This window comes from Onychostoma macrolepis, chromosome 16 (genome assembly GCF_012432095.1).
Source record: "Onychostoma macrolepis isolate SWU-2019 chromosome 16, ASM1243209v1, whole genome shotgun sequence".
Taxonomy (NCBI): Eukaryota; Metazoa; Chordata; class Actinopteri; order Cypriniformes; family Cyprinidae; genus Onychostoma; species Onychostoma macrolepis.
The window spans coordinates 19,754,311-19,778,724 of NC_081170.1; the positions used below are offsets into that span (position 1 = coordinate 19,754,311).

General features: G+C 40.6%; 1 protein-coding gene across 6 annotated transcripts in view; it reads left to right on the forward strand.

The window, feature by feature from the left end:
- Nucleotides 1-24,414, forward strand: part of grik5 (glutamate receptor, ionotropic, kainate 5) — a 76,836-nt gene that overhangs the window by 50,097 nt on the left and 2,325 nt on the right. For 5 of the 6 annotated variants that reach the window (XM_058746133.1, XM_058746132.1, XM_058746136.1 and 2 more), the window contains 18 exons: nt 878-1,042; nt 4,239-4,403; nt 4,551-4,648; nt 4,744-4,909; nt 8,524-8,702; nt 8,976-9,029; nt 11,025-11,186; nt 11,285-11,437; nt 11,586-11,690; nt 12,263-12,370; nt 13,136-13,339; nt 13,517-13,630; nt 14,862-14,971; nt 15,297-15,470; nt 15,616-15,781; nt 16,802-17,027; nt 17,410-17,538; nt 18,106-18,272. In XM_058746133.1, coding sequence (XP_058602116.1) covers nt 925-1,042; nt 4,239-4,403; nt 4,551-4,648; nt 4,744-4,909; nt 8,524-8,702; nt 8,976-9,029; nt 11,025-11,186; nt 11,285-11,437; nt 11,586-11,690; nt 12,263-12,370; nt 13,136-13,339; nt 13,517-13,630; nt 14,862-14,971; nt 15,297-15,470; nt 15,616-15,781; nt 16,802-17,027; nt 17,410-17,538; nt 18,106-18,272 — 2,598 coding nt within the window. In that variant the 5' untranslated portion in view covers nt 878-924. The remainder of the gene's footprint in view (nt 1-877; nt 1,043-4,238; nt 4,404-4,550; nt 4,649-4,743; nt 4,910-8,523; nt 8,703-8,975; nt 9,030-11,024; nt 11,187-11,284; nt 11,438-11,585; nt 11,691-12,262; nt 12,371-13,135; nt 13,340-13,516; nt 13,631-14,861; nt 14,972-15,296; nt 15,471-15,615; nt 15,782-16,801; nt 17,028-17,409; nt 17,539-18,105; nt 18,273-24,414) is intronic. The other variant, XM_058746137.1, reaches the window with a different exon arrangement.

Below are 24,414 nucleotides of genomic sequence, written 5' to 3' on the forward strand. Positions count from 1 at the left end.
TCTTGAAAAAATGTATCGCATTTCTATGTTCTAACTGATATCTAAAAATATTAAGAAGATCAATGTTTTCTACGTTGATTATTTATTTATTTGAGCATATTAGAATGATTTTAGAAGAATGGTTAAAATTTAACTTTTTCCATCTCATGAATAAATTGCATTTTTAAATACTTACAAATTAAATATTTTAAATATTTCAAAATAAAATGGAAAAGTTATTTAAAATTGTAATAATATATGTCACAGTTTATTGTTTTTAAATGCAACCTTGGTGAGCATTACAGACTTTTTTCCAAAAAAAACAAAAAAACTAAATTTATACTGGCCCCAAACTTTTGAACATTAGATGTGATGATATAGGGCAGAGTGGGGCAAGTTGTCACAAGTTTTTGTCTTAGTAACTAGGTGGTGGAGTCAGAAGTTATATTAAAAATATTATTGTTTGCCTAGCAATAGGTTTGTAGCTTAGTTTCCAATATCTAATTCAAAATCGTCTTAAAAGTAATTTGTGAATTTTATTATTCAAACTAAAATGTCAGTTTCATTATTTATTTTGTAATATCTGTTGTATTAATCAACTGAACACAATAAAGCCACCCTGGCATATAAATTCAGGCAAAGGTTGAACTGTGTTCTCAGGACAAGGAAACATTTAATAAAAAAAAAACATGCCCAAAACTGTGCTTTGATATTTTAGTTACCTTTTATATATTGGTTGCTTGATGAATTGTTTTATGCACTACCGGGGCAAGTTGTCATATAAGGTCAACGTGTGCACAATAAATGTACAATAGATGTTTTTGTAGTCTAGACAGAACTGATGGAAATCTGTAAGTGCTTATGTATAACAAAGTTCATCTCATTTCTGTTCATCTAGGGGGTGCTATAGGCAGCAGAAGGCATCTCCATGAGGAGCGGTAGAAGATGCCGGAACTGCCAGCGCTCCTGCTGTCGATTTACTTCCGCTTCCTGTTAGTCACCGTGGTTACCATGCCGCCTTCTTCCCTGAGCCAGACCTCCATTCTGTCATCCGTACGGATGGGTAAGTCGCACACATTTGGACTTTTGTCATGTGGTTGACAAGCATTATAAAGTCTGCAGTCATTATCAGTATTTTATTAGAATCAAAGCAGGCGATAAAATGGACAAATATTTCGGCTATCTGCCTTTGTCAGTGTGACAATTCTTTTTCTCAGTGATCATATAACAGACGACACACATCGGGTGATTATAATTAATCAATCAATCCGTTCATAAACATTGTACCCCCCCCCCCAAAAAAAAACAAACAAAACAAAAACAAAACAACAACAACAACAACAACAAAAACATGAAAGGTCAAAATCCTCATTCAAACCTGAAGGTGACATTGTCTTTAAATAAAACATCTAGAATGCTTCTCTTTATAAGAGTTTTTTTGTCAATATCTCCACCAAGGTGAGAAACTTTCACTTCTTCAGTGCCTATACATTGTTCTATATCATGGTTACAATCAATAAAATGTCTTCAAATAGCTGATTTATGTTCACTCACTCTTATTCTTAGTGACCTTGATGTCCTTCCAACATACATCAATGGACAAGAGCACCGAAGTAAATAAATAATGTTTTTAGTAGAACATGTTATGGAAGATTTATTCTGATACACCTTTTTTGTGGAAAGACGCGTAGTTTATACATTGCAACACTGAAGAACATGACGCACAATTTCGACATGGAAAACAACCTTGTATGTATGCTTTTTTTGTCATCTCGTACCACGTCTCATCTGAACTAACGTATTCGCCAAATTATGAGACATTTTATAAGTGAACATCGGAGGACATTTGAAAACCTCTTTTAATAAGGGATCTGAAGTTAAAATAAACCAGTATTTATTCTCAATAGATTTGATTTGATGACTATTCTTTGTATAAGTGAGAATGTAATTAATTGAAAGTGATTGTTTTTTTTATCTTGGTCATTTTTTAATAACTGAATTCTCCTTGATTTCTTTACTTTGTCAAATGCTTCCTGAATCCAAATGGATTTAGTGCATATCCTCTTGAAACGAAACGATGACTTTCAGAATGTTTATCAAATTCCTCTTCTGTATCACAAATTTGTCTTAGTCTATATAAGTGGCTTAAAGGAAAGTGGATGAGACTTTATTCAAGATATCGATACATCTAAAAAATGAATAGATGACAAATCTTTTTCAACTGAAAATGTAATAGAATTAAACCAAGAATTTAGAAATGCTGTAAATTCATGTAATTCCTCTTTACTTATATAAAATATAAAATATTAAACCATTGTTAACTTGACTTGATGCTGTTGATTATTGAACATGCTTCTAAGGAATCCTCATCTATATAAATATCAATCCTTGAATGTGAGAAAGAAATTGAAACCAGTACAACAAGGAGAAACTAGATGAACTGCAAATCAACATTCAAGAACAACTCAAATAATTACTCTGAATTTTTGAACAGTAATGTACATTGTTAGTTGAATTTTATTATTTGCATTTAGAATATTTTTTTCCAGCTGACCTCTAAATCTATCAGAACAAACCTGCAACACAATTTTGGGTTTTGTCTCACCATTTGAGAACCACTAATAATAACTACTTTATTACAGAAGATCCTATTAGATACGCTATGGAAATTCAGAATCATTATAAATAATCTTTATTATTTACTTTATTACTGACTTTATTATTATTGGACGTGGTAGACTGTTCTTTTAAGAGTAATTTCAAATATTAAAGGGTTGTTATATTGTAAGCAGTAAGGTACGGGAGGCCGTGCTATATTGTGAATAAGTCACGTTGAGTGCTGCAACCCCTTCAGCTGTGACTTATTCAAAGTACAGCACACCTCGAGTACATTATTGCTTTTATAAAATGGTTACCACAAAATAAAAAAAAATTAAACCAAAAATGTATGTATTGATATGTATTGATAGTTTGTTAAATTCTGTCCTTCCTCTAAAAAATAGCTCCTGGCAGCAACAGTAAACGGCAAGAGAATGTTTTAATGTCCTTTGGAGCTCAAATAAAAACAGAGAATAGGAACTCTTCTCATCCGCTGAGCCATTTATTTTTGTTAACACCATGTATGATATTTTCTCATACACACATACATCTGATTATCTCTTAGCATGAGAAAATGTCTGTTTTCCGTCTTTTAGTTTACAACTGACTGATTCCCAGACAAGCGCGAGTTTGTAATCATCATTACAGTGTAAATTAATGGACATATGTGACCCTGGACCACAAAACCAGTCTCAAGTCGCTGGGGTATATTTGTAGCAATAGCCAAAAATACTATTAGGATATTAAGTAAAGATCATTTTCCATGAAGATATTTAGTGAATTTCCTACCGTAAATATATCAAAACTTAATTTTTGATCAGTAATATGCATAGCTAAGAATTTCATTTAGACAACTTTAAAGGTGATTTTCTCAGTATTTAGATTTTTTTTTTGCACCCTCAGATTCCAGATTTAGAGAAGAGGTTATTTTTTTTGACGGGGGAAGGGCAAGGTCTCAAAATTAAAGATGAATGATGCATTTTAAGTTAATTTTGCTGAAATACATAATACATGGAACAGTTTTGATGCTATATTATTTATTGTTTATCTTGCTAAGGGTGGTTGCTAATGGTGTTGTGCAGTGATACTACTGATATGAGTGATACCAAAGACTATAGAATACCCAAGACGTGTCACTCGTATAGTTTTGAATGGGGAAAAATGCAACGCTTAATATGGCCGCTCAATCGTAGGAAGCCCCGCCTTCTGAATGAAAGAGACGCGCACTCAGGACTGCACATGCACACTGGCGGGTCTAGCCTGAGAAATACGCTTTTCTTAATGCTATTTGAGCAAAATAAACAACATTTATAAGACAGTTGTTGTCAGATTTTATTGGTGATTTCAAATACGAAATTTAATCGTAAGGTTAGTGAACACTTTGGGAGAATTTTATGTTTCCCCATTCAAAGTGATGGGAGCTGCACTTTCATGCCTGAGAGGCGTTTCAAACATGACTTGCCTTAAAGGGACTTTGGTGATACCCAGAACTGTTGGGTGTAGCGGTCATAGCTGTGCTTTATTGTGAATAAAACACAGCTGCTGACCAATCACAATCGAGGACTGGAACTAACCGTTTTATAAATTACATTTATATTATTTGTACACATATTTCTCTCTACAATATCTGTCTGTCTCTCTCTCATTCTCTCCTCTGTTAGCGGCAATTTTGGATGACAGCTCTGTCTGTGGGCGTGGGGAGCGGTTAGCTTTAGCGTTAGCACGCGAGAACATCAACAGTGTGATGGAGGGCCCGGCTCGCGCTCGCGTGGAGGTCGACATATTTGAACTCCAGAAAGACTCTCAGTATGAGACTACAGATACTAGTGAGTCATACATTAAAAACTACACACACACATCCCTCAACACAAAAAAACTTTGAAGTCAAGCAGTACAGCATACAGTGACTCAGAAAGGCAAACAGAGTGGTTATGAGGAATGAAATGCTCTACTTTTTTTGTCTGTCTTTTTAGTGTGCCAGATCCTACCGAAGGGCGTGGTCTCAGTGATTGGCCCCGCCTCCAGCCCTGCCTCTGGCTCCATAGTCAGTCACATCTGTGGGGAAAAGGAGGTGAGCTTCATTTAAATATTCCAAGTTTACTTATTTTGTGTACATTCGCTAACGATAATCTCTTTCCTTTTGTTCTTCAAACCGCTCTCCCTCAGATTCCGCATGTCAAAATTGGTCCGGAAGAGACTCCACGGCTTCCTTACCTGCGCTTTGCGTCTGTGACTCTGTATCCTAGCAATGAGGATCTGAGCCTTGCCATCGGAGCCATCCTACGCTCCTTCAGCTACCCATCGGCTAGTCTGGTCTGCGCTAAGGCCGAATGTGAGTCCGAGACCTCTGCTCTGCTCATCAGCTGGTCTGGTCTTCCTTCAAGCTTGAATATGTAAAATGATTCTACAGGGAGAGCAACACACGCTTTTTTAGCATAGAATACTTATAATTATAAGTTAGTGTTGAAGTCTTCAGAAGAAGGTGCATCTTTCTAAAGATGCACAATAATTCCACTGTTCCAGAAAACGTTTAAATTGATTTCCTCAACTCCATCCGCCCAATCAATCATCTTCTCTCAGCAAACACTCAAATTACAATATGTATTCAAGGCTTATGAGAGAGATGGAATTACAGAAGTTCTGGAGAACAGACTCTGATAATGACACTGCAGTGCTTTCTTACTGCAAGCGCTAACAATTACTTTGTTGTAATAGGTATCTGTGCCAATAAAACATACTGCTGGGCAATTACGCAGCATGTCACTGGACAACATAACGTTCATGTAATCTGAGAATAAATCTCCCCCATGCTGCGCGTGTTAATGTGTGAGACATCAGCACGTATGCAGAGTGTGTGGCTGTGTGTGTGTTTGTGCTTTTGGACGTTCATGTGTGTTAGAGAGGGCATCGCTACATAACGCTCAGCTCTGACCCAGTTGGCTGCACTATGGTTGCTATGGCAGCAGAGTAGGTGCAACTTGCCACTCATCAAGCTCATTTAAAATGGTGGCAAGAGATGGAGAGAGGCTCGCCGCTGCGCTACAGCTTCTTGTTAAACAGATAGAAAGCAATTTCGCAAGCCTGTTTTGAAACAAATGTTTTCATGTGTGTTGTGTGCAGTGATTCTGTGGTGAACCTCATTGCCTTTAATTTATGAAACTGTCATCTGATGCCACACACTTTGTGTAAGCTTCAACAGTTTTTTTCTCTGGCGACCTCTTGTCTGTCAGACTGAAAGGAACATCTAAACAGCTGCGTAAACACATTCTAAGTCATTCCTTTTTATAAAGCTTATCTTTTAAACAGAATTTAACCATGATTTTTATCCACTGCAGACATATGTTCCAAAACTAAGCCAGCTGCCTTGTTGTCTATACTTTGCATAATAGAATACGAAGAAGTGATTCATACAGATTTAAAAACACTAGATGCAGGGCAGTGAAACGAAAAGAAAAAAAAAACTGCAAGGTATGGACATGCATTTTTAAAAAAGTTTGACTACTCTAAAGACGATTTTAAAACAATGTGTCGCTGCAAAAGGTGCAAGACACGAGCACAATGGTCAAACATGGCCATGACCATCTAGCATGTTTACATGGATAAACAACAGAAAAACAGGGTCACACTTTATTTTAAGGTCCAGTTCTCGCTATTAAAAAGCCATTAATTACAACTTTTGCCTCAATAAACTCTAATTTGCTGCTTGTTAATGGTTTGTTAAGGTAGTTGTCATAGGTATAGGAATTGGGTAGGATTAGGGATGTAGAATATGGTCATGCAGAATATGTGCTTTATAAGTACTAATAAACAGCCAATATGTTAATAATAGGCATGCTATTAAGAAACTAGTTAACAGTGAGAACTGGTCCCTATACTAAAGTGTTACCAAAAGCAGTGAGTGACTGAATTGGAGAATTATCAGCAGTAGCTCAAATAGTGCGCCACACAATTGATTTCAGTAGAGTTTGACATCAGCATTTACCGGTGTTTGGTGAATTTTTGTGGGTGAAATCCAGTTATTTTAATTAGAATCCGTATGAATTTGGAGTTTTGTGTGGGGGCCAAAGATTTCCACACAGATTTTGCACTGAGCTGAAGTTAGTCATGCAAATTCTGTGTTGACCAACTTTCAACTGTGTAAGATTTTATTGATAACACTTTACTTAAAGCCTTCTTTAAAGGGTATAATGCATTATAATTATTCATAATGTGCATTGTATTACATTATATCTGTCACGGTGCACACAGCAGGGATGAACGAGGAACACGGAGACGAGGATAAACTTCAAAATAATAGTCTTTAATGAGGACATCAGGACAGGGCAAGACAAGGCAAGGTTCACACAGACAGGAACACCGGGGAATAAAGAGTAGACCAGACGAAAACTAACTGAACAGGCAGGAACTAAATACACATGACAATCACTGATAATTAGACGAAACACGGCTGGACAAGACTTAACTAATAATCACACTTAACAAGGACAGGAACATGACCAAATATGGAAACAAGAGGCGGGGACACATGACAGACACGACAGAGGACTGACAATATCTTGTTGTAAATAATTATAACTGAATTTAAAATGCATAGTGTAACAATGAATTGACAAGTGTTATGTGTTAACTGTGGTTACAATTATTCATGAGACTGTACAATGCATTATAAGGTGCATTACAAGGCATAATTAATACATTAAAACTACTTTTATAATGCACTATACATAAAGGCTTTAAGTAAAGAGTTACCATTTTATTTATTATTTTTTAAATTATTATTATACATTTGTAACAGTATACGTTTTGTTTTATTACCTTGTCATTAAATTACAGAAAACTTAACATTGTTGCATGAGTGTTTCTAATGGCTGAGGGATTTATGGCAAATATGAGATCTTGTAATCAATTTCTTCTTCTTTCATTTCATGTCATGGAAACACTATTGTGGATTTTTCTTCTCCTCTTTGTGCAAATATATATAATTGGTTTAGTTTTTGTTCACCACTGTAGACGTTTAACAAACTATGTGACCACACCTAGAAAAACCTTTTTAAACATAAAATTATAGTATAGTACACCCAAATATTGCATTAAAATAGTCAGTGTTTAATGAAACAAAAGTATCTTGCCTAGTCTACCATTTAATTTTTCACTAAAAAATAAAACCTCAATTCTGCATGCATTTCTTCTTTGAACTTGGTGGAGTGCATTCTGGGATTACCTTCTCGCTGCTATAATTTATGCATCTCATAAATAAAATGCCTACCTTTTGAAATGGGTTTTGTGTCTGGAACGTGCCTACGATGTCCTACAATGCTGGCTGCTCGCTAGGTTTTGGAACAGAGCTCTAGTCACTGTCACACATGAGTCATTAAGCACAAGGCTGGTCTGGGTCTGATAATGTTTGTTTCGGTGTGTCACAGCGCTGGTCTCTGGTGGAAAACAGAAGATCTGAGTTCACTTTATAACGCAGCTGTGGGAATAAGAAAGTGAAATATCAAGAAAGAGACAAATTTAGTAGAATGAAGCAAACAGAGAGGCTGAAAATCAGAATGAACGAGAGAAATCAGTGAAAGAAAGACAGAAAAAGGGGAGGTATTGAGAGCGAGAGAATGGGAGAGAGAATGAGAGTGTGGAGAGCATTGATTTCTCTCCTCCCTCAAGCTAATTAAAGTTTGGCACTGGCTTTACTGGCTCTTTCTGTGCATGCAGGCTCCCTTGAGAGCGCAGCTAGTTATTTACATTTTCACTGGGCTTTGTGTTGCCACCGACTCACTTTCTTCACAGCAGCATTGCAAACGGACAGATGCATGCTGTTTACAAACAACCTCAGACACAAACCATCTCAGGTACACTACATGAAGCCCGGTTTGGCCCCTTTCAATTCCAGTCGGGTGTTTGAGTGTCCATATGCTTTCGGCCAACAACTCGCTTTGCTCCCCGCAGGTCTGCTGAGACTGGAGGAGCTGATAAGGCGGTTTCTGATCTCTCGAGAGACGCTGTCAATCAGGATGCTGGATGACAACCTTGACCCCACGCCGTTACTAAAGGAGATTCGTGATGACAAAATAGCTACAATCATTATTGATGCTAATGCATCTATATCTTACCTTATACTGAAAAAGGTAAGCATACAGTCACATTATCTAAATGCTGTTGCTTTGGCTCATTTCACATTCATTCATTCTCCTTTCCTCGCCCACTTCAATCTCTCATTCTCTCATCACCCCGTAATTCAGCTTTGTTCTGTATACCTGCATTTTAATGTATAGATGCTTTAAATATCATAATGCTGCTGAAGGACTGTATTATACAATGTTCTGCTTTTCCATGCAGCTCTCTCATTCGCACACATTGAAACGTGTTCATTGTCTCCTTCCTCTTGCCTTTCTTTTTAGGCGTCAGAGTTGGGAATGACATCAGCGTTTTACAAGTACATCCTTACAACTATGGTAAGATAGAGGAGGAGCTCTTGGCCTATTTTCCTGCAGATATATTCATGCCTGAAGCCCCATCTTCTGTATTAACAATTAATCTATTTTACGCAAACCCACTCACACTTCTCAAGCCAACCCCCTTCACAGCTTGAACTGCATTAAATACATACTACTGTGTAACCTACAAACACAACACACACTATTAAAACCTCTAGTTATTAGTCTAACGTGTTTAAAACACACTTGCTGAAAAAACACTACCAGACTTTCAAATCATTCTGAACGCAACAAACGTACGTAGAAACATGTGCCTTGTTGCTAGGAGATGCATGACAGATGAAAACAATGTGTTCTAAAATCAGCTCAAAATATCAAATATGTTTAATCTCTTCTGACTGGATGGAACAATTCTGAATCTAAAAAAATCAGAGTCTGTGCCCATAATACTTCATGTGATTTTCTGTGAAATCGGTCAACTGCCAAGTGTCTAGAACACACTGCAAAAACTAGGCCGACAGACGCTTAACGACGACCGACTGTTGGCTTGACGTGCCATGATGCTGCACACTATTGAAACCTCTAGTAAATATAACAGATTATTCATAATTTACATGCACTACTTTAATAAACCCATTACTGATATCATACCTACCACTGATTAACTGGTTAAAGCAATACTGAATTCTCTATATATTAATTTAACCATTTTATCTTACCAGTTTACTCAAACATTACCCGCTAATGAACTGTATAGTCTAATCTAATTTGTTATTTCAACTTTACGCACACCACTATTGAACCATATTATTACTACTTTAACCTAACAAGTTACATGTTACTCAAACCTTGCATGCATTACTGAAACATTTAGTGACTGGTCTAGCGTAACACATTACAGACACTCTACTAGTCTAACCTAACATCTTACTTTCATCCCACATACTGTCCACTACTCTATTCTCTAATTTAACGTATTACTCAAACCTAATGCACACAACTGGAACCTTTGGTAAATATAACCGATTATTCACATATTACTAATCCATACTTTAAACTAACTCTACATTGCATACACTACTGATAACTCCAGTCACTAGTCTAACTTAACATGTTACCTTCATAATGTACACAATACTGAAATCCTTATGCATTGATTTAACCATTTTATCTAACCAGTTAACTCAAACATTACCAACTAAGGAACTGTACAGTCTGTTTTAACTTGTTACTCCAACCTTACACAAACAACTGAAACCCATAGTTACTATACTGAACACTACTGTGTGGTCACTAGTCTTACCTACAGTAACATGCTTAAACCGTTACACTACTGTAACTTCTAATCATTAATCTAACCACTTTACACAGACCTCACCCACTATGAACCACCTTATTACTAGTCTACTCTACCATAACAAGTTACATGTTACTCAAACATTGCATGCGTTACTAAAACTTTCGACTGGTCTAGTTTAACCTTTTATGGAATCCTTAAACACCAATTAAAGCCTCTAGTCACTAGTCTAACCTAACAGATCACTGATCTTTACATACTTTACTAAAACCTCAAGTTCCTAGTCTTATCTAAAGTGTTACTTTCACCTTACAAACACTACTATAGGCCCCAGTCTAACCAGTTTACACCAGCCTTACCTATTATAAAACATCAAATCATAAAACATAAAACATAAACATAAAAATCTTATCACTAGTCTACCCTTACAAGTTACATGCTACTCAAACCTTGCATGCATTCACACACACATTTAATAACTAGTCCAGTTTAACACATCGCTTGTCTTATGCACACTACTCAACTGCACCATTCAACATTCATTCAGACACACAAACCATACTTAACTACTCAAATACCATTTAATACCAGTAGTATTTCACAGGACTGGTCACTATTCTGTTTTGAGCTCTATATTCTTTCAAATTTCTATTTCTTACACACAGACTGATGTTCTCTGTTTTCTGCTGTATAATGTCATTGCTGTGTGTGTGCAGGACTTCCCGCTGCTATGGTTGGATGATATAGTGGATGAGCAGTCAAACATTGTGGGCTTCTCAATGTTTAACACCACCCACCCATTTTACCTGGAGTTTATCAGGAGCCTTAACCTGTCCTGGAGAGAGGGCTGTGACATTAACCCGTACCCCGGACCAGCGGTGAGATACTGTACACACAAATACAAAACACAATGCAGAAGCCTGTCGATGTATCACACACAGATTGCACACACTAAACTGTGTATGTGTGTATTCAGCTGTCTTCGGCCCTGCTGTTTGATGCGGTCCATGTGGTGGTGAGTGCAGTGCAGGAACTCAACCGGAGTCAGGAGATTGGCGTCAAGCCTCTCAGCTGCACCTCCCCTCAGATCTGGCAACACGGAACCAGCCTCATGAACTACCTGCGTATGGTCAGTCTGTGTGTGTGTGCAAATATACATATTCAACCACTTGAAAGTCATCCAGCATTGTTATCTGCATTAGAGAGCATCCACTGTGTTATTTAAGGTAACATAACTGTTTCCATTCTCTTTCTCTCTGTTCCCATGTTTTGATCAGGTGGAGTATGATGGTTTGACAGGTCGAGTTGAGTTCAACAGTAAAGGCCAGAGGACCAATTACACCCTCCACATCCTGGAGAAGCACAGGGGAGGCCACAAAGAGGTTAAAGACACACAAACACATCCACATTTACTTAGCTATCTAAATGGGAATATTTAAAGACGTCTAATGCTTTTATATAGGTATAGGTAATATAACCTAATCCTAACCCTAAGAGACAACTTTTGCATTAAAAAAAAAGATATCACCAAAACAAGGTTTATCAGATTTAAATCACTTCTGGGTACAGATTTGTTAAGTAGGTTCACACACACACACACACACACACACACGTTTGATTTTGTGAATTGTGGGGACTCTCCACAGGCGTAATGGTTTTTATACTGTACAAACCGTATTTTCTATCGCCCCACACCTAAACCTACCCCTTACAGGAAACTTTGTGCATTTTTACTTTCTCAAAAAAACTCATTCTGTATGATTTATAAGCCTTTTGAAAAATGGGGACATGGGGTAATGTCCTCATAAGTCACCTTCTCCTTGTAATACCTGTCATACCCGCCATACCCATGTCATTATACAAATTTGTGTCCTCATATGTCACAAAAACACGCACACACTTTCAATAGTGCCAACATCTTGATTGTTCCATTTGTCATCCTTCTCTGTGTTAGATTGGGATCTGGTTCTCTAATAACACCCTGCTGATGAACTCCACCAGTCTGGATATCAACGTGTCTGAGACTCTGGCAAACAAGAGCCTCATCGTCACCACTATACTGGTGAGGACCAACTGCACTACAGCAGGCCCATATAGCCCGCTTATGTTCACACAATATTTACCACATCTACATTGGTAATTCCTGTTATGCAGTACAGTTTGAACTCTATAATGTCCACTTAAACAATGGACATACAGTTAACAAAATGTCTGATGGAATAAACATAGTTGTTATTATTAAGCAAATAGGGAATTCACAGGAATTCATTAATTCTGTCAAAGTTTGTGAAAAGATATTCAAAATATATCAATAATATATGTAATTTTATGAAACAAGTTGATGCGTTTTAAAGTGAGACAAACCAAATGCATCACAGAATTGATCAAATGCCTTGCTAAAATTTGCTTATGTTTGTGCTGTTGTGTTCTAGTTAGAGAAGCGTCACTTCCTGTCGCTTTTACTCATTAAAGAACTGGCTTTTGTTAGTTTAAGTGTTATTACAAATAAAATATGAGGAAGACTATATATTGATTACCATATGAAACAAGATTTCCAGTAAAAAACATGTTTTGACTGAAACAGAGATTAGAGAAAGGAAACACCTGGAATGTTTCTTATTAATGTTTTTCATGTTAGAATGTTTTTCATGTGTGTCACCTGGAGACATGATAAAGCAACATCTGCTCAAACCAAAGTAGTGAAAATATTAAAAATTCACTGCTGTTTTCTAAACTGAGTTTAATATTTGATCTAATATAGTAAGACAAATGTGATAGGGACTTGAAACTACTGTATAACATGAATGACCCACGTTTGTGTGTGCAGGAGAACCCGTACGTGATGAGAAAGGTGAATTACCAGGAGTTTGAGGGGAATGAGCAGTATGAGGGTTTTTGTGTGGACATGTTGAGAGAGCTGGCAGATATCCTCAAGTTCACCTACCGCATCAAACTGGTGGACGATGCCCTGTATGGAGCACCTGAACCCAACGGCTCGTGGACGGGAATGGTGGGAGAGCTGATCAACAGGGTATGTGGTCATAATCATCAATACATTCCCTGCTGAATTAATTTTGAAAAACACATGGTTGCGTTCAGTTCAGTTCTGTGTCATTTTCTTTTTATTGTTTCTAGATGACTTTTACGTGAGTTTATGCTCTCCCTCTTTAATGTTTTGCTGTTCTCTCTCCTTCATTGTTTGGAGCAGAAAGCTGATTTGGCTGTTGCAGCTTTTACCATCACATCTGAGAGAGAGAAGGTTATTGACTTCTCAAAACCCTTTATGACGCTGGGCATCAGTATTCTCTACAGAGTCCATATAGTAAGTCAGACATACAGAATCAACACAACGTCAATCTGGATATTTACTTAGATCAACAACTAAAAATAACGCAGACGGAATACAAAAACATGTCCTATGGAAATGACCCCTAAGTTTACCTCGGACAAACTTGATGAGAAAATGTGTTGCTGTTGACTGTAAAATTGTTATAGGCTCGTGTTCAATGTGTTAAAAAACACAACACGATATACTGAGGTTTTAAGGGATAGCTCACGCAGAAATGAAGATTCTGTCATTAATTACTCCCCCTTGTGTTGTTCCAAACCCTTATGAACTTCACTCATCTTCAGAACACAAATTAAAATATTTTTGATGAAATCTGAGAGCTTTCTGACCCTACATAGACAGCAGCAGAACTACCAGAAACCTAGTAAGAACATTGTTAAAATAGTCCATGTGATATCAGTTGTTCAACCGTAATTTTATGAAGCTATGAGAATACTTTCTGTGCACAAAGAAAACAAAAATAATGAATTCAGCAGAATTTTCATTTTTGGGTGAACTATCCCTTTAAATTAGCTTTTTTTGTAAAGCCTATGCAATGCTTCATTCATTTACAACATCTTTGAAATATATCTTCATTTCTGTGCTTTACTCATCAAATATTGATGTGATTAACTGTGATTTAATTTGAATGATTTATAAAGCCTTATAAAGTAATTAACTGTGTTTTATAAGCAAAACCTGACCCACACTTACTGAAAACGAAAACTGGTTAGTGTAATATTGGCTATACCTTTACTTGGTAAACACTAAACAGCAAGATCTGCTTTCCATGGTAGAGGACTAAAAATTTGGTGACTCTGCTGTGCTGTTATGATCAATAGCGCCCTCTTGTGCTGACGTAAAACATGCACAAATAAAAAACAATTGAACGAACAGAGGGGATGAGATGATATACATTGTTGCAAATACCTTGATAATAGTGTGATATTCTCTGCTTGTCCTGTCCTGAATAATAGACAGACAGACAGACAGACAGATAGATAGATAGATAGATAGATTGATAGATAGACAATACTGTACAATAAAATCTGTCTAAATGCCTTAATATGTATTATACAGTTCTGCGTTTCCTATTGCTACATTTATGTAATTATCAGATTGAATATTCATTGTGTACCTAATTCCTTTTGGCTTTTATTTCTGCCACCTTCCTTCCTTCAGCTGCATTCATTTACCTCTCTCTTTCTCTTCCACCGTCTCTCAGGGCAGGAAGCCAGGTTATTTCTCCTTCCTGGATCCTTTCTCACCGGCTGTTTGGCTCTTCATGCTGCTGGCTTACCTCGCTGTCAGCTGTGTGCTTTTTCTTTCTGCTAGGTACACACAAACACACACCTACACACTCAAACACGGCTAAAAATCATTGTTTTAATCAATGTGTTTGGTTGTTTTGCTCTGTAAAATAATAATTTATCTGAGCGGTAAAACTGTAAAAGATATTAATACTTTATTTCAGAGATGCAAATGAAATCTTCAGTTAAGTTTAGTTTTCTTACCCTATTCGCAATTAGTTTTTTTTTTTTTTTTTTTTTTAAAGCATTAATCTAGCTAAATGTAGTGATTTATTATTTGTATAGTATAGTGAGGAAATAAATATTTAATGCAAGATTTTTCTCTAAATCTCTCTCTGTGTATTTGTCAGGTTGAGTCCGTATGAATGGTATAACCCTCACCCGTGTCTGCGTGAGCGCAGAGACCTGCTGGAAAATCAGTACACACTAGGAAACAGCCTGTGGTTTCCTGTGGGGGGCTTCATGCAGCAGGGGTCAGAGATCATGCCCCGGGCCCTCTCCACACGCTGCGTCAGTGGGGTCTGGTGAGTGTGAGCGTGTGCTGGAGCTCCATATGTGTTGATGGTCATTTTAACAGAGTCAACTGACACATTACACTGCACAGGTATGGGCTCTTTGCTCTCTGCTTCCATCATTTATGTCCTCGCTCTTTCTGTCTCTCTCTTATAGGTGGGCATTCACTCTCATAATAATCTCCTCATACACAGCGAATCTGGCTGCGTTTCTCACAGTGCAGAGAATGGAAGTGCCAATCGAATCCCCTGATGACCTGGCTGATCAAACCAATATCCAGTACGGCACCATTCATGGAGGAAGCACCATGACCTTTTTTATGGTACAAATCATATGATATTAAGTTTATACAAATACATGCACACAAAAGTAAACATGTGCTGGCTTGCACATGTCAGTGTTCACTTATGAAACATCTGCCTGGAAGGGTTAGTGAGTCTAAATGGTCAGAAAGAGTCGTTTCACCAAAAGATTGTGTTAAGACATTTTTATGACATTAAATTAAATTACAAGGTCAAAACTAATTTAAAAGATTAATGCATATAGATAAATCACACACAACAGAATCAATGACAGCCATGGAGAAAATAGACTGGGTGAATTTTAATTTCATGTTGATCTTTATTCATGTAATTTATAAAAGAAAATTGACAACATTTATAAAGTTAAAAAACAAGTATGAATGTATTGGACCATAATTTAGCCTAAATTAAGTCATCATCAGAATGGGACCAAATGCTAGTTTATAGTTATAGATTAAAGTACAATTACTTGCATAACAGACAAACTTGATGAAGACATTCAAGAGTACAATATTTGTGAAAATGAGAAAATGTAATATTATTTTTTAATTGTCACACTGCAGAAATACTGTATTTATATATATTTTAACTGCAATAAACAAACAATTGTAATTTCAGGGTTTTTCTGGGGGGGGGTCATTGTTTATGTTTATATAACTTATCTAAGAATTGTCATAACAAAAAAACACTCTAATGCTTTAAGCACCTTCTTTTACTGAACATCTGTTGGAAAAGAAAAAAAACATTTAAAGATTTTCAGGCCCAATTTTGTACCATATTCATGGAAAGTGCCAGCAGGCATATATTTGCATATGCATTTGGATGGGTTTTGTATCTCTCTTGTTTATTTTCTTGCTTGTAGAGTACCCTTGGCTTACAGACTATGTATTTTCTTCTCAGTGTTTTGTCTGCTCAAGTGATTTTACCATCTGTGTGCATCACTGTTTCTTTGCTCTTTGTTATTTTGCATGTCGAATAGTGTTTAAATGTTTATTTATGATGTATGCACTGATAATACATCCTCTCCTTCCCTCTTTCAGAACTCTCGTTATCAGACGTATCAGCGGATGTGGAACTACATGTATTCTAAGCAGCCCAGTGTCTTTGTGAAGAGCACAGAGGAGGGCATTGCACGAGTCTTGAACTCTAAATATGCCTTCCTGCTTGAGAGCACCATGAACGAGTACCACCGCAGCCTCAACTGCAACCTCACCCAGATCGGAGGCCTGCTGGACACCAAGGGTTACGGAATCGGCATGCCTCTCGGTGAGAGAGATGGACATATTTACCACAGCAAAATGTTCTCAACTCATCCTTTATTTTGTAAAAATCGAGCACATGAACACACTTACAATGGAAGCCTCACAAACAATGTGGCAGCACTGTGAATCGCAAGGTTTTTAAACCATAATAACATTTAAAAATGACATCTTTGCCAAAAAACAAACCTTATCACTTTCACTTTGCATACATAAATCTATAAAATCTATAAAATCACCAGTAAAATAAGCAAATAGTGAACTCATTTGACTATTATCAGACAGGCTTGTTTTTTACAGAAGTGAACGTGCCATGATGTTCACAACTCATTGACACTTCCTCATGCTTAACCACCAAACACTGACATCTGCATAATTCTGTCTCACAGGTTCTCCTTTCAGAGATGAGTTAAGTCTAGCAGTTCTGCAGTTGCAGGAGAATAACAGGTTGGAGATCCTGAAGAGAAGATGGTGGGAGGGAGGGCAGTGTCCCAAAGAGGAAGACCACCGTGCCAAAGGCATGAACCTCTCCTGCACTTCAGCGCAATATTCCCCTCGCATTCTCATCCCTGCTGAAAAATTCAGTTGGAACCAGTAGCTGTAAAGAACATGTTAGTTGGTCAACCAGCTACAATGTTCCAAAAAACAGCTGGTGGTTCCAAAAACCAGCAGGTAGCTGGTTTGTTTCTGGTCCAAGATGACAAGAAACAATCTATCAGCACGTACCAACTAATAACCAGCTAGAAACCAGCTACTGTGCTCCAAAACACAGCAGGGATTTCACACACCCACTGTAGAGTGGGGACTTGGTTCTAACTATCAGCTGTTGAATGTATGGAGGCAAATCTGAATGTGAGATTGAGTCAGTTGTAAGAAAGGGCATGGGTTTAGGTGGACTAAATGATTGGAAAAGTCTGGCATGTATAACCAGAGAGAAGTCTGTCATTTCTGGAAGATCAATTATGACATTTTGACATTTCCACTTCATGCCAACTTTAGGAAAGTATATTTATTACATTCTATGTCTGTGATGAAAGATCCTCATAGATACAGATTGTTTAAAAGTGTTTAATTCACTGTTGCAGGTCTTGGGATGGAGAACATTGGTGGTATATTTGTGGTTTTAATCTGTGGCCTGATTATCGCTGTGTTTGTGGCTGTGATGGAGTTTGTGTGGTCCACACGCCGATCAGCTGAAACAGATGAGGTACGGCCTCTCTCCTGCGACCGCCAATATCACAGTCACTCTACAGTAGGTTACAAAGCAACCCGCCGACTCCTCGCCTTAGTGTGTGTTGTAGTGAAGTCCAGTTCAGTGGTTGTGTTATGGTGTGCATGTCTACTTGTCTACCTGTATATCTGTAATATGTACTTCTGTGATATATACAAAGGTTTGGAATTATTAAGATTATAATTAAAGGGGACCTATTATGCCCCTTTTTACAAGATGTAATTTAAGTCTCAGGTGTCCCCAGAATATGTGAAGTTTCAGCTCACAATACCCACAGATCATTTATTATACCGTGCCCAAAATTACCCTTTTTAGGTGCGAGCAGAAGCATCCTGTTTTCGTGTGTGTCTCTTTAAATGCAAATGAGCTGCTGCTCCCCTCCCCCCTTCCAGAAGAGGGCGGAGCCTTTACAGCTTGTGCTTCGGATACTCCAGTAACAAAAATGTAGAATGTCCCACAGCGAATTAAATTCTAAAAGATAGATCATTACAAACTGTTTGTGATCCAACTTCATATTCAGGACATACACCTCACTTTATATTTTGTGAATCACCTTTCTGAAAGTGCTTGTTAGCATGTTGTCTCTTTACTGTATTCACAGAGACCAGAGCCATGTTGTTATTTTTATTTTTAACCTGAAAACACTCACCATCTGTGTAATTCATAAACGCACATTTATTGCTTCTTAAAAATAAATAACGACATAGTTCAGTGGCCTGTACCATGAAGCTGGATTAGCTAGCTAGCCAGGTAAGATTCAGTTTAGTTTGCACCAATCCTGGGTTTTAGGTACCATGAAAGTGGCTTGGCTTTTAGCTGCATTCATTGCCATAGTAACTTACACTGCACAGCTAACCTGCTCCGGGGCAGGTTATGTTCTGAGTTAGAGATCTCAGACTGAAATTGGGCCAATCAGATGTGGGCAAAGTGACACATGTCTGACACAAAAAAAAGTCACTCCCCCAGTTTATCTTCCTACAAATTAAAGGTCACTAGTACAAAAAAAAAAAAAATTGTCTGGCTTTAATGATAATGACTTATTTTATAATTAGTTATTTTATATGATTTATATGATTTATATTATTATTAATCCATTACACACAAGCAATTTTAGTTTAACAGTTATTATAAATCATTTATTTTAAATGAATGTTAATATATACAGATCGTATGTAATATAAATAAGCTGTAGAATCAATAGATAACGCTTTAAAAATGACGTGACCTTACATGTTCGAGTCTCTATCGCTGTATATCTCCAACTATATAAACTAACTTAAGTTTCACTTGTGACTGCACTGATAAAAGAAGATAATTTCTTCTTTTTTTTTGGTCCTCTTTCATGAACAAGTACTTTTTTCATTGTAAATGCATTTAAATTCATCATATTCTTCAATCCCTTAACCTTTAGCAAAACCTTCAACCTTTAACCAAGGCTTGTGATTGGTTGTTTGCTGCTGATGTTACACATTCATGTGCACGCACTCCACAAACTCAGGATCAAAGCCTGAGTTGACAAGGAAAGTTGATGATCAGCATCATGGTACCAACAAAGCCAGATTGGAGTGGTTTGGTTTTACAACTTGAAACTAATTCTGTAACCCTGAATTTGTTCATATACCATCATGGTACAGGCCCCTGGTCTCTGTGAGGTGACCTAACTTTACGAATACTAACTAACTTTAGCCACATTAGCCATACAGCATGCTAACAAACACATTCAGAAAAGCGATTCTTTAATGACCCTTGTTTCCAAAGCAGTTTCGTGTGATAATTTGCACAGATTAAAGGGTGGTAATATTATAATAAGATCCCCATCCTACGTCACTAGGGGAGCAAAATAGTCTCGGTTACGTATGTAACCCTCGTTCCCTGAAGGAGGGAACGGAGACGTTACGTCAGAGTGACTGATGCAATTGGGATCTCACCAGAGAGCCCAATCACCTTCGAGTGTTAACAAAACAAGCCAATGATAGTTGGCATGCGTGCTTTGCATCGCGCACCCCGCCCGGCAGCACGGTTATAAAAGGAGAGCACGTGCAGACGCACATCAGTTTTTTGCTGATGTGCCTCGGCCGTACAACGGTAGTACAGCAACTGTGGCGACAGGACGTAACGTCTCCGTTCCCTCCTTCAGGGAACGAGGGTTACATACGTAACCGAGACGTTCCCTATCAGTCAGTCACATTAGACATTACGTCAGAGTGACTGACGCAATTGGGATCCCTACGAAAACTTATGTGGACGAATTACACATATGGACTGGCTAAGGGCAGTACTACATATGGAAGTCCCTGCGGTTGACTCAGCCACCCTGGGGTGAGATGCTACACAGCAGAGACGGCAGAAGGTCTCTGCCAGGGAAAGACACGGGCTCACCGAGAGGGGAGCCGTACTGTGGAAGAATACACATGTGGGATCACCCGAAGGGGAATCACTACACACGGGCACCTAGCCCAGCTCAAGGGCTGACCTTGGGCAGACACACGAATGCTGAACCTGGTGCCTGGCGTTCCGCCACACCTGGCCGCCGATGGTGCAGGAGGAACTTCAACAGGGTTCGCCAAGAGGGGGAACTGAACTGAGAAGCAGAAAGCGCACATATCCAGTCCGTAGAGGGGAGTGGCGCAGCAAGTGTGATTGACACTTAGCGGGTCCGGTGTTACTGGCCACCTGAGGCAAGTACACGGGAGGACACGGGCTCTACACAGAGATTATGGAATCTCGCAAACGTGTTAGGTGTCAACTAGCTGGCAGCTCTACAGATGTCTGCTATCGAGGCACCCTGTGCCAATGCCCAAGAAGCAACGCCTCTTGTAGAGTGTGTTCTTACTCCGAGGGGGCACGTCAACCGTTGGGCTTGATAAGCTAGGACTATAGCCTCCACTATCCAGTGCAGTCGGGGCCCTGTCCAGAGCCCCAACGCTGCATGCCCGTTGCACATGGCACCCCAGCCCATGGCAGAGGCATCTGTTGATACAACAACATGCCTGGACACTTGCACTAGGGTAACTCCTGCCCGAAGAAATGCAAGGTCCAACCACGGGCTGAAGGTCTGGCGGCAAGACAGTGACTGGGACCCGGTAAGTGCTGCTTTGCCATGCCCATCTCGGGACCCAGTCGTGAAGCCAATGCTGAAGCGGTCTCATATGAAGCAACCCGAGCGGCGTAACAGTGGCTGCGGACCATATGCCCCAGGAGCCTCTGAAATAGTTTCAGTGGAACCGCCCTCTTGCGCTGGAAAGACTCCAGGCAATTCAGCATCGCTTGAGCACGTTCTATTTAGAGACCTACTGTGAGGTTGACCGAATCCAACTCCATACCGCGAAATGAGATTCTCTACACAGTGCCTGAGCACTGTGTCCCTGTGTTCGCATAACTGGCCAGTATGAGCCAGTCGTCGACGTAGTTGAGAATGCGAATACCTCTTTCCCTCAATGGAACAAGGGCTGCCTTCACGACCTTGGTGAAGACACAAGGTGACAGGAACAGCCCAAAGGGGAGGACCTTGTACTGATATGCTCGCCCTTCAAACGCAAAGCGGAGAAACAGCCTGTGTCGAAGGAGGATTGAGACATGAAAGTATGCATCTTTCAGGTCAATTGCTGCGAACCAATCAAGAGGACGGATTGGTTCCGCATCAACATCCTGAACAGGAGCTTGTGAAGGGCACGGTTCAGAACACGCAGGTCCAAGATTGGTCGTAACCTTTCTTGGGTACGATGAAGTAAGGGCTGTAAAACCCCGACTTCATCTTGGCTGGAGGGACTGGCTCTATCGCGTCCTTCGCCAATAGGACCGCGATTTCTGCACACAAGACAGGAGCATCTTTGTTCAGCATAGAGGTGAACCGAATGCCCCTGAACTTGCCAGCAGAATTGAATCGCATAGCCGTTCTCTATGGTTCGTTAGCCAGGCTCCCAGAGACTGAACAAGCGGAACTAGGGGAACCACCGACGTACCCGCAGTGGGTCAGCAAGGTGGAGCACAGGGACCCGACCCAGAAGGCAGCGTGTCCCGGAGTGGGGTCTGAGTGCGCGGTGCAACACTTACGTGGCTCCACGGTTGGGCAGGAGGTGCGTGAGGAGGCATAGCATTCACAAGCCGGGCCCTGCTGCCCCTGGCGAAAAGAGAGGGCGATGGGGGTGTCGAGGCTACGCCTCGTGCACCGGCATCCTCGCCTTCTTGAGATCCGGAGAAATAGGAAATTGCTCTTTTTTTGAGGTTTTGGGTACCACTGGCTGGGGAGCCAGCTGCGTAACAGAACAATAAGGAAACAAAAGATTCTCCGCCCGGCCCTCCTCCGAGAGAAGGAGTCACCATCTCCTGAAGAGCAGAATCCAGAAGCTCCGGGTCGCCCGTCTCAGGGCTGCACCGCTTTCCTGCCGCCAGCTCCACGTTGTGAAGGCTGCTGCTGAGGCCGAGCTGGAGCGGAGATGGAGGCAGCAGGAGTGCGCCCTTGTTGACGAGCAGGCGGAGGGACTATGGCCGGCGGTGGGGTGGAGACCGCAGCAGACCGCCGGGGCAAGATGTGACCGAACGCTGAGAACTGTTCGGCAAAGCTCTCCACCGCTTCACCGAATAGGCCGACCTGGGAGATAGGGGAGTCCAAGAAGCGATGCTTGTCGGCCTCTCTCATATCCGCCAGGGTCAGCCATAGGTGTCGCTCCTGGACCACTAAAGTGGACATCGTCTGACCCAGAGACCGCGCTGTGACTTTTGTCATCCTCAAGGCAAGGTCCGTCACTGTGCGCAGCTCCTGCAACACACCTGGGTCAGCACCACCCTCATGCAGCTGCTTTCACACCTTGGCCTGGTGGACTTGCAGGAGGGCCATGGCGTGCAGGGCGGAAGCGGCCTGTCCAGCATCTCTGTAAGCCTTGGCCGTTAGAGTGGACGAGAGCTTAGAGGCCCTGGATGGAAGGCGTGGATTACCCCGCCAGGCGGCAGCGCTTTGCGGGCAGAGCTGCATCGCAATAACGCATTCGACTTGGGGGATCTCCACATACCCTTGGGCCGCTCCACCATAGAGGGTGGTGAGGACGGAGGAGGCGCTAGCTCTGTTTCGGGCAGAAAAAGGTGGCTTCCAAGACCTAGTCACCTCCTCATACACCTCCGGGAAGAATGGAACTGGAGGTGGCTGCTGGTGATCGGCCTGCGCCCCCTGGAACCAGTCATTCAACCTCGAGCTTTCGGGAGAAGGAGGAGGTCTCCAGTGCAGCCCAACGCTTTCGGCAGCCCGGGATAGCATAGCAGTCAGCTCTGGATCTGACTCGGGCAACGCCACTCTGTCTGACGGAGGCAGCGCAGCCAAATCATCATCTCCAGAGCCTAGCTCGTCGCCCAATTCAACAATCGACATCCTGTCGTCTGCTGGCACTCCGAACGAGATGCTGGGCCCCCCCCTGTCCGAGGACCCAGTCACCTCATCCGAGAACACCAGAGGGCGCAAAGTGCTAGAGGAGTGAGAGGCCCACGGAGACTCACTCGACAGGGAAGCTCTCACTGTTATCCTCAGATTACCCTGACCACAAGCCGAAGTAGTCCTCTGCTGCTGAGAGACAGAGGAACTAGAACGGGGCATGATGAGGAGGTATCTGGATCGCAACATCGCGATGGTCATATTCCCGCAATGAGAACATGACTCATCCATGAGCGCTGCTTCAGCGTGCTGATAGCCCAAGCACGAGACAGCGTTCGTGACCGTCAGACGGAGCCAGGAAGCGACCACATCCAGAAACGCACTAGCGGAAGGCCATCTTTAAAAAGACGCCTGCATCGCTCGTGGAGCTCTTTTAGATTTGCTCTTTTAGAAAAGAAAGTGTTGAAGTGCCCAGGAGAGATCGCTGCGTAACCGCAGTTTGATGAGCTGCAGCATGCCGTCCAACCCGGAAGAAGCAGCAGCACTGGATCGGCAACCCCCCCTGACGCGTCGTAACGCCAACACACTCTCTGTCTGTAGACACTCTCTTCGGTGATTGCACAAGCAGGAAGGCACGGCTCCGAAGCGAACAGCTGATGTGCGTCTGCACGCGCTCTCCTTTTATACCTGCGCTGCGGGGCTGGGTGTGCGATGCAAAGCACACACGGCAACTGTCATTGGCTTGTTTTGTTAACACTCGAAGGTGATTGATTGAACACTCTGGCGAGATCCCAATTGTGT